Raw genomic sequence first — 11,059 nt, 5'->3', positions numbered from 1 at the left:
AGCTGTGGCCAGGGCTAGAATTACAGCTGATGGGGAGAAAGGGCTCCTGACCAGCCTCCCAGTTTTCTGTGCTAAGAATCCTGAAGAGACCAGGATGCCTCGAGAGGCCACCCTTTGGGTCTACAATTCGGTGAGTTGGCTTCCAGGAACAGACCTGACCTATATATCCTGGTGACTCAAATCAGTACCTGGCAGAGGGACCACATGGGGAGCAACAGGTGGAATCTGGAAGCCAGAGATGGTCTAGATCGCAAAGGAGGCATTACCTGCTGTTTACAGATGTCCCTGGATAGAGGGAGGACATCGAGGTGGATATGGCAGTCACCCTGGCTTGGTCTTAGAAAGTGCTAGGCTGGTCATCAGAGCCCACCTAGAGGGAAGAACCCTTGAGAAGGGAAGACCTGAAATGGTGGGGTGTCTGGAGTTCTGCTCAGACCTTAGGACCCCGGGGAAACAGACATGCTTAGCCAGACCCAGGCTTCTTCCAGGACAGATCCGGAAAGGGTTTCCAGCTCCGGAAATGGTCCCTCAGTCTTTGTCTGCCACCTCTTCCCTGAGTCCCATTAGCCTCCACCCTCCACCACAAACACAAGCAGACAACTGCCTCCCATTCCCCACAGCTGGGCTCCAGCTGGGAGCTGAGTCCAACAAACCCTCCTCTCTGCATCCTCCCACGGAGTGAGAACAGTGTCAGGGCGACCTTGTAAGGAAATGACACTGTTGTCCCCAGGGTCCCACAACCAAAACCTGAAGTCTGTCCTCTGGAAGATTACACTTCGAGTCCCTCCTGCCGGCAGGGACAACAGTAGGAACCAGAGAATGCAGAGTGTGGAAGCAGTGGGGACACTCACTGCCGGGGACCTGCACTTTAATGGCTCATTGCCATTCAAGGAGGAGACAATGTCCAGTATCATGTCCCAATGGCTCCACAGCAATTCCTTCTACTCCAGCTACATCCAAGGTTGCAGACGCCTCCAAGTCCTCAGAGGCCAGGCATCACCTCCCACACACCTCTTCGTCACACTGTAGGGGAAACGGGGGCCCTGTCAGTCCGGTCACACTCCTCAGAGGCCAAGAAGGAGGCGTGCTGGACACAGGAAGCAGTCTAATCAGTGCAATCCTCCATTACACATGGAGCATAGGGGGCAGAACCACAAAGGCCAGACAGAGACACAGAGCCCAGCCCTCCTTAACCCACAGCTCCTGCCCACAGCGGGACCCTGCTATGCCTGACCACGGTCCTCACTGCTCTTCCATCCCTTTCAGCTTATTCCCCTCTACAAGTAGAGTCATAGAGACACATCTACATCCCAAGGCTGCCAACACACACAAAATTAGGTAAATCCCAAGAGGCTGTAGCTCAGTTCCTAACCATGCCAACCACTGTCCCAAAGGGATAGATGTGTGTGTGTGTGTGTGTGTGTGTCCCAAAGGGATGGATATACACATATATATACACACACATATATATACATACACACACGCGCACACACATATATACATACACACACACACGCTAGGGGCTGGATAACAAGCAATGTCCCCCAAGGCCTCTACTCACCTGGGGTGGTTTGCTGGAGGAAACCTCTGCAGAGATACCCAAGGCCTGCAGGACGTCCTCCTGGGGAACATAGTCACCTGGGGACTTCTGGATGAAGTGTAGCAGTACTTTGTCACCACCTGCAGCCACAGGCAGGCGGTCAAGTTGTATCTTACACTCATGTGACAGGAAGAAGAGGGGACTCCACTAACCAAGCCAAACAGCCCAACCTCCCACCCAAGCACCCAAGACGGTTTAAGGGGTGGGCGCCATGAAGACATGAACCACCAAGAAGGGCAGGATGGAGCCGTATGCCCTGCCCTGACCCACCCTTGCTGACCACCAGCAGGCCTCCACTCTGCAAGAGGTCACCAGACAGGTTCCCCTGGATGCCAACAGCCTTAGCCTAGAAAGACAGGAACAGGACCCGGGTCAGCCCCATAGCAAAGTCTCCAGGGACTCCCACCATGCTCTTGGCCGCCACAGACCTTGGAGGCCACATCACGCACAGGTTTCCCCAGGGCAGCCGGCAGGATGCTCAAGCTGTTGTACCTACAAAGAAACAAGGTCCCGAGTTCAGATGCTGGATGAGCACAAGCACACACATCTGTCCCCAGTGTCCTGCCTCACCCACTTCTCTTACCGGGGCCTCCACCTGAACCCAGGGCCTCCACCTGAACCCGGAGCATCTATAGAAGCATAGGGAGCCCCAGGTTGGATACCGCTGGCCTGAGGCCCCGGAGAGGGGCTGGAATGTGGGGACTGAACTCCAAGCTGGGTGTGCCCCGGGATCTGGCTTAGCTGGCACTGCCAATCACAACAGGCAGCCTGTGGCAACAGAGGACTGAACTGGGCCATTGCTAAGGCACTGGGCTCCAAGATTCCCTCCTGTTTGTGAAACTGCAGAGGGTAGGCCTGACTTGGGCCAACACCCATAAGAAGACCCCAGAAGAGGGCTTGGCTGAAACTGCCCAGGCCACCAGAGTCCGTTCCCATGGCACCAACTGAACAGCAGAGGGTGGTAGCAAGAAGATGCATAACAGCAGCGGCCACTCTATCCTCCTGTCCCTGGCTAGTCCCACACAGTCACACTTACCGCTTGAAGCCCAGCTCCTTGTAGAACTGCTTGCTCTCATCGAGATAGAGTTCTAAAAAGGGAAAACCACAGGTATGTGCCCCAGGCCTCCGCCGTCTGTCCCCTCCACTCACGGTGTCCATTTCAACCCAACCAAGCCAAGAGGAGCAAGGTGGGATTGAATGTCAGCACTGCTTAAACGGGAAGGGCAAGTCCCTGGGACTTTGCCACTGGGCCTAGGCAACCAGTGCACAGGCTGGAGATTGCGCTTGGGAGAGTTGAAGTGCTGACACATGAGTATGTTCCTGCTTGGCCTGGAAAGGGGTGGACTGGACAGGGCTTGGCGGAGAGGCCAGCCAAGGTTCCGAGTCCGGGAAGAGTCGCACCTCCTGAGAAATAGCCACCATCCAGGAATTCCTGCAGGCCCAGGGCCTCAGGCCCCACGCCTACTAGGCGCACGTCGTGTTGGTCCAGAAAGCTCCGGAGGTTGCTGAGGTCCTGAGCGATCCAACGGCACACCATGCAGCCAAAGCGTCGCAGACCGGCCACCACACAAGCTTTATCCTGCCAAAGGCTCCGCAGCTCCACAGCCTGCAGAATAAAGCTGTCAGGGGGCGTGGGCTCATCGTAGCCGTAGGTCCTACAGCCCCACACGTCCCGCAGCGTGCTGCTCCATGATTCTCAGCCCCACTGTTCCTACTGCGGCAATATCCACGCCCAGCATGCGAACCCATGGGACCGCTCTGAACCTCCACTCTAGCCCATGTGAGTTGGCAGGGCACCGGGGCGGGTGCTGGGATACGTTCTCTGCCCTGCGCCGGGCAGGCCTCACCTCCCCGGTCACTGCATGCTTCAAGACACACGCGCCCACGCGACTAAGGTCCACCGCACTCATGGTTTCCTCGGTCCCCTTATGCTCCGGGCTTCGGGAAGCCTCAGTCGGTAATAATACTCAACCTCGTAGCCCAGTCCGGGAGGGCTGCACTATCTCCTAAGTCAGGACTGCTAGGCCCCGCCCTTGCCCCGCCCAAGACTCCGCCCCGGATATTCCAGCGCGTAGATTTCCCCCCACCCCCACCCCTCGGTGAAGAGCCAGCCTCCTAAGTGGGGAAAGGAATTGGGTTATTATTTTTTTTTTTTTTTGCACGTGCATAAACCCGTTAGCCAATGGAGTAGCAGGAGAAGCTCGACAGACTTCCGCAAGCGGTGCGCCTGCGTAAAATGTGCTAATGCGGGTCTCCGCTTACATCAGGCGCCTGGAACCGTTGCAGGGCAGTGGCTTTGGAGTTGAAGCAGCGATCCGAATTGCAGGGCAGCGGCACAAGAAAAGAACCCAGCCTTTCCAGAGCCTGAGTTCCTGCTTTGAAAAGTCCCAGAGTGTCGCGTTTTCGCGAAAATACTGATTTTCGTCATAACGTACCTTTCCTGCTGTGCCGGTGTCAGCTTTTTTTTCCTCTTTATTTTATTTTATTTTTTTTAAATTTATTTATTTATTAGGGATTTCTGCCTCCTCCCCGCAACCGCTTCCCATTTCCCTCCCCCTCCCCCCGATCAAGTCCCCCTCCCTCATCTGCTCGAAGAGCAATCAGGGTTCCCTGACCTGTGGGAAGCCCAAGGATCGCCCACCTCTATCCAGGTCTAGTAAGGTGAGCATCCACACTGCCTAGGCTCCCACAAAGCCAGTACGTGCAGTAGGATCAAAAACCCACTGCGATTGCTCTTGAGTTCTCAGTATTCCTCATTGTCCGCTATGTTCAGCTAGTCCGGATTTATCCCATGCTTTTTCAGACCTAGGCCAGCTGGCCTTGGTGAGTTCCCGATAGAACATCCCCATTGTCTTAGTGTGTGGGTGCACCCCTCGTGGTCCTGAGTTCCTTGCTCGTGCTCCGTCTCCTTCTGCTCCTGATTTGGACCTTGAGATTTCTGTCCGGTGCTCCCACATAAATTTCATGTGCAGGCAAACCTGTGAATTGTTTGAACAGGATATCTTCAGAATTCTACCAGGACTGCTGACTTCCTATCTTTGGGGATAGGGTTGTGCTTTCCGCCAGAGTAAGGAGGACCTCTTTTGCATAATCATTTTAGCTTCTGCCTTTGTTGGTTCTTACGCCAAACCAGCAAAGTTGGAGTGGTATATTCTTGTCCTTCTCACAAATATCAGTGACACATGGAATTAAACAATATTCAAGCAGAGAAGTGCCAACCTCAGAGAGCAGCTGGGTTTATCCCTCTGTAAACGTAAACCTCAAACCTCAGTTGATCACAGCAACCAAGTTTTACCTCCTGCTCCTGTATGTCAGAAGGGTGGGGATCGCTCCTGGTGCATGCTTCATTCTGAGATCCAGGCTGAGGGAGCCATGCCTCTCTGAACCATTTCAGTCTCCTGGCAAAGCAGACCTGGGGCACCCTGCTGATGCTCACCTGGCACTGACCAAAGCACAGCAAGGCCAGGTGGACGCTGCGGGCAGGGACCTATGTGTCTTCCAGAAAGCCTGGAAATGAGCAAGCTTGCTCTCCTTCACCACCATTCCCCAAAAATATGAGACGATGGGCATCAACGCAAGGAATGGAGAATGGCGTGTTGTGGCACAGCAGACTGGAGGGACCTGTGTGCGTGGTCCCCACAAACAGGCTGATGTAGAGGTCCCCCCAAGAGTTATCAAGGCTCGCACAACTGCAAGCAACGGCCCTGAACAGTGGCTGGGTCGAAGGGAGTTCCATCTGTCTTAGTCACTGTTCTGCTGTGAGAAGACACCATGACCGAGGCACCTATTATGAAAGAAAGCATTTAATGGAGAACTTGCTTACGGTTACAGAGGTCTAGTCCATTTTATCATGGCAGTGAGCGTGGCAGCATGCAGGCAGACATTGGAGCAGCAGCCGAAAGCTACATCCTGATCATCAGGCAGGGAGAGAGCGAGGGAGAGAGAGAGAGAGAGCAGAGAGGGGGGAGGGGGGAGAGAGGAAAGAGAGGAGAGAAAGGAAAGAGCTATCCTGGACCTGATGTGGTGATACACTTCCTCCAACAAGGCCACACCCATCCTTCTAATCCTTTCCTACAGCGCTACTCACTTGGGACTAAACATTTAAACACATGATTCTATGGGGCCATTCCTATTCAAGCCACCACACCAGCCTTGGCTCACAGTGCGGAAGGATGGGGAAGCCAGAAAGGAGCCGTCAGAGACCGAATAGCCCTCACAGGTCACTGCTCCAGGCTGCCATTTTTTTTTTTTTACCAAATTATGGTAGTTTGGCTGATGCAGGGGTTGCTGCAGGCTTCACGGTTGGCAGCAAAATGATCCGTGAGGGGGTGAGAATGAAAAGTCAATTCATCCTGACTTAGTGGGAGTCTGGGTGCCGGGCTCTTCATTGCCAGCATATTTAAAGACAGTACAACTTGGGAATGTTTCCTGGTATAATACAATCCCTGGTGCACAGCATACATAATTAAATTGAAACTTAAAATCCATGTCATTTCTTCCGAGATGGACTGTAGAGATAGGGCACCTATCTTAGCTTAAGGGCCTAAGAATCTGTCTTGGTCATACAGATAGTGTAGAGGTCATTTGGGATACTAGTCACCTCCAGTCATGGTGGTGGGAGCTTAGGGGGAGCCCTGACTATAACAGATAATATAAGAGACATTTAGACTACTAGCCACCTCTGGGCCTGGTTGTGGGAGCTTGGGGGGAGCCCTGGCTATATAAATAATATGAGCCATTTAGACTACTAGCCGCCTCCGGTCCTGGTTGTGGGAGCTTGTATGGCCTGGCCCTACAGATAACACAGATCACCAGACTGTTAATCACCTCCAGTTCCCAGCCTTCTTGATGGAAAAACAGGTTTTAAGTGTAATAGGACTTTCTTTGGCCTGTCAGCTCCCAAATAATGACACAGAGACTTCTTATTAAGTATGAAAGCTTAGCTTTAGCTTAGGCTTGTTCCCAACTAGCACTTAGAACTTAAATTAACTCATTTATATTGATCTACATTCTGCCACATGGCTAGCTACCGCTCCTCCGTACAGGACATCTGACTTCCTCTATGTGTCTCTAGTGTGAACAGAGACTGCTTGTTCATTTTCTGGCCACCCAGACCCGAATAATCACACAAAACTATATTAATTACAGCACTCTTTGGCCTATTAGCTCAGGTCTCTTAAATAACTCTTACATATTAAATTTACCCATTTCTGTTAATATGTGTATTACCACGCAGTTGCGGCCTACCGGTGAGTTTCAGCAGCTTTATGGCGTCTGTCTCCTCTGTCAACCACATGGCGTCGCCTTGAGTCTGCCTACTCTCTCTATATATACATCTCTGTTCAGATTTCCTGCCTGGATTTTCTCTGCTAAGCCATTGGCTGAAACAGCTTTATTCATCAACCAATAAAAGCAACACATAAACAGAAGGACATCCCACATCATGGTAGTGACTCCCCCACCTCTCAGATTTTTCCCCAAGTTCCTCTCTCTCCACAGTTCTGCCGATCTCCTGCCTCGCTATTGGTCTTCCCGCTCTTTATTAAACCAATCAGAAGGTGCCTTAGGTAAGTGAGGTAAAACAGATACATCTCACAGTGTGATCAAATATCTTGCAGCATATATGTCCTTTCCCTTGAGAGGATAGCCCTGAGCGCTTAACATTCCTGGTTTTCCCGGTGATCTGTGGGTGCAAGGACCTTCATACTCCCAACACTGATCCCCTGTGCAGCTGCTGAATGTCAGAGTATAACTCAGCACCTCCATACACACACACACACACACACACACACACACACACACACACACACACACACAAAGATCTCACTTCATGGCCAGGAGTATTGGTGTACACCTTTAATCCCAACACACAGATGCAGGTGGATCTCTGTGAGTTAAACCCCAAACTAGTCTGCATAGTGAGTTCTAAGGACAGCCAGGATTACAAAGAGAGACACCTTGTCTCAAACAAACAAAAACAGGTAAAAAAAAAAAAGATATCACTTTAGTCTTCCGCAGGCCAGGGGACCCTGGAGGAGCCACACACACAGGAATGCTATTATGTAGCTTTTTATTCCCATTTGAAAATGTCCCTCTCTGAGGGGAGGGTTTCTTGAAGCTCTGAAAGTAAAGGAAATTTACAAGACTCAAAGGAAGTTCCTGAAACTGAAAGGATTCACGAGGCTCCTCCCCAAGATTAGAGAAATAACAATGTCATCCAGGAAGTGGATTATCTCGACCTATTGAGCTACCATGAAAGCTTCACAATTAGCTCTAGAGATGAAGCTTTTGAGACTCATCACCCAGGCTGATGGATTTTTCTGTGGTGTAGAGCTGCCTTTGAGTTAATAGAAAGTCAGGAAACTCAGTGGTTCACTAAGATGGACTTCAGTGAAATCCTATCTTCAGCTATTGTCAGCAATTAGACCTTTGCTGACATCTCCCCAGCAAATGTCATACAAACCATGAGGAATGAAAACTATGGCTGAGAATCCAGCACTGTGGCCTAAAGCTTCCCGAACCTCTAGCCATCCACCAATAAGACAGCACACTCTTGTCCTGTGCCCTGTCTCACAGTGCGAGTGTTAGTGACAGTATTATTACCAAAATGCAGGCTGGCAAGGCCACAGACTGGGGGAACCACCATTGAAAAGCAGGCTTGTTAGATCCCCTCCCCTATGCCACACCGGGCCACCTGAGGAAGCCCCAAAGTTGGTCAGCAAGCACAAGGAATAAGGTACTTGTCTTAGGGTTTCTATTGCTGTGAAGAGACACAAAGACCATGGCAACTCTTATAAGGGGAAACATTTAGCTGGAGCTGGCTTACAGTTCCAGAGGTTTATCCATTATGGTGATGTCATGAAGCATGGTGGCATACAGGCAGACATGGTGCTGGGGCTTTGAGGTCTCATATATGCTCAAGCTATGCCCATTGCGTAACCGTTCACTTCTTGCTGCCTGCAGATGAAGATGCAGAACTCTCAGCACCTTCTTCAGCATGTCTACCTGCATGCTTTCATGCTTCTCACCATGATGATAGTGGACTAAACCTCTGAAACTGTAAGCTTGACCCAGTTAAATGTTTTCCTTCATAAGAATCGTCGTGGTTCATCGTAAGCCCCTCAAGCCACATGAGTGACCAGGCCCCTCCCTCGAGGTCCTCCAACTGCCAGGTTCCACCCACAGAACACTCTAACTGCCCTAACTGATGGACCCTGCCCCCATCCTACAGAGCAAAAGCCCAATCTCTGGATGTGAAATTCCACCAATCTCCATCCTGGAAAGTTCCACCCTGAAAAGTTCTAACCACTTCCCAAGAAATTCTAGCTAAACCCTCTATCCTGCTGGGTCTGCTGCTGTTTCTCTCCTAAGCAGAGGCAGCCACCCTCCTCGTGTTTAACCTCCCACTAAGTCTCTTGTGCGAGGTTTGTTGTGTGCTGTGACGTTGGGGTATTCCTTGACTCCTAGCTGCCAGGACACCTTTCTGTCTGAGCTGTAACACTTACGTTTGGTGCAGAGACTCAGACAGACTCTCCTAGTGCCTGGATTTCCCCTTGTGATCTGAGCTGCACTGGGACCCTATCCCTCCTCCCCATCACACCTGCAACAGACTCATCTCTTCTGGGTCACCACCCCATCCATCAGCAGTAATTGCTAAGTTTCCCTTTGGTCAGTGTAAGCATTTCCCTAAGTCTGAGAAAATCACCGCTGAGAGTCTGGCACCCCCTCAAGGAGTCAGAGATATCCTCAGCCAGGGTCTTAAAGGCTAAACCTGGCCCTCTTCACCTGACATCATCCCCCACCCGTGGAGCTACAATCCTGCAGTTTCCTTAGACCAAACAGAGCTATTGCTCCCCTTCCTGCCCTCTTCTCCCACCTTCCCCTTGGAGCTGCCGGTAACCCCACAGCTCCTCTAGGCCAGCATGACTTTTGTGAACCGATTCCCTGACCCTTTCCTGTGGATGAGACCCCCCTCTTCCCAGAGTTTGGTTTTCGTTCTCGCCTTCTCACCTCTGCTAAAGAAAGCCCTGGTTCCAGGCCCCAAGTCTCTCCTCTGGCTTAGCCAGGCTAAGCCCTGACCACAGTTGAGTGTGGTGATGGCCCTCTGAATGGCTTGGTCCTGGTTTGGTCCTCCCTGAGTCCTGGGGATGCCCACGACTACAGGCTGCAGTGACATCTGCAGTGACATTTTCCCTCATCCATGGGGTTGTGTCTCCAATACCTTCTCATTCCCCTTTGAGATGCCTCTTAGAAAACCTCCAGCCTCTCCACCTGGCACCCGACCTGAAGGGCCCTAAATTTATTCACTTTTGCAATCAAACTCGGTATTGAACTCCTTAGATAATGAATACAAAGGGTCACCTAATGGCACCTTAGATGCTAACATTGGGACCTTTACAAATATTGTGTGATCGGGGAAATGGAAAGAGATTCCACATTCCCTATTTCTCAGCTCCAAGTCTGGTTTGTTTTTGCCTATTAAGTTACAATAGATGGATCTGTAAGTTTGTTGCAAAGTAGAAGCCAGGAGTGAGACCTGGCAGGGGCGGGAGAAAGCAAAGTAGTAGGCGAGTTGCAACAGGCCCACACCATGCGCACACCCTGCACACACTCCTCACTGGCTGGTGCTTCTCTCAGCTCCCTCCTGCAGCGTCCTCTGTCTATAGTCAAGACTCAAAAGTCTCCTATCTCTGAACCTTCTTTGTTCTCAGCTTACTAAATTCAGCTTTGCAAACATTCAGGAGTCTTTTAAGTATAAATGTCGTTATACTGTTTTGTTTTTTTTGTTGGTGGTGTTTGTTTTGTTTTTTCTGTCCCACTTGAACTAAAATCTGACTCTAGAGTTAGGGTAGGGCTGCTCCTCCTCTCGATCCAAGTGTGCTTGTTTAATGGTTTCTTCCAAAATTTCTGCCCCATATCAGGCAAGCCACCTGCTGTATGACAAAGAAAAGAGCAAAACAAAATAAAGGGATTGACTATTCCCAATGGGGAGTATTGCTACTCATCTCAGACCCTTGTGGTTTTGGTTTAACTCTGAAACTTTTGTTAAGGTATTGTCTGATGTTTTCAGTCTTGCCATGTGACCTCACTCCCATCTTGATGAAAGTGATCACATGACATAAGCCATCTAAGGAAAACAACTCCTTCTGGCTGTGAGGCCCAAACCAGATGATTCTTCCATGATTTTCACACTAACAAACCTCAACCCACAGTCCCTTCTCTTCCTCTCCAGCCTTTCTGGTTTCTCTTTTCACTTTTCAGCAACAATTGCCCACCTAGTCAGAGCTGAAGCAATCCCTGACCAGGACCTTGAATGAAATTACTATGCCCCAGGGGGGAATCCTTGCTAGAGAGATCTGTTTGCAACTGGTCTCCTGAATGGCCACCCTTAAAGAGGTAAATTATGAAAAACAATCCAACAGTCATCCAGGACAAACATGATAACCCATCTCAATTTCC

The 11,059-nt window shown here is 50.7% G+C and overlaps 1 protein-coding gene across 1 annotated transcript; it reads right to left on the bottom strand.

Moving 5' to 3' along the window:
• Positions 1-813: 813 nt before the first annotated feature.
• LOC121448621 (prostamide/prostaglandin F synthase) lies at positions 814-3,624 on the bottom strand. The gene is made up of 7 exons (XM_041652755.1): positions 3,448-3,624; positions 3,002-3,206; positions 2,637-2,688; positions 2,029-2,092; positions 1,871-1,946; positions 1,562-1,680; positions 814-1,023 (listed from the first exon to the last, which is right to left on the bottom strand). The coding sequence occupies exons 1-7, from the start codon at positions 3,508-3,510 to the stop codon at positions 997-999; spliced, it is 606 nt and encodes a 201-aa protein (XP_041508689.1). The 5' UTR covers positions 3,511-3,624; the 3' UTR covers positions 814-996.
• Between the last annotated feature and the right edge of the window lie 7,435 nt (positions 3,625-11,059).

The sequence above is a fragment of the Microtus oregoni genome, unplaced genomic scaffold, assembly GCF_018167655.1.
Source record: "Microtus oregoni isolate MIOR12 unplaced genomic scaffold, Mior012 000005F_ref0000423, whole genome shotgun sequence".
NCBI classification, from domain to species: domain Eukaryota; kingdom Metazoa; phylum Chordata; class Mammalia; order Rodentia; family Cricetidae; genus Microtus; species Microtus oregoni.
This window is presented reverse-complemented; position numbering and strand designations above follow the sequence as displayed.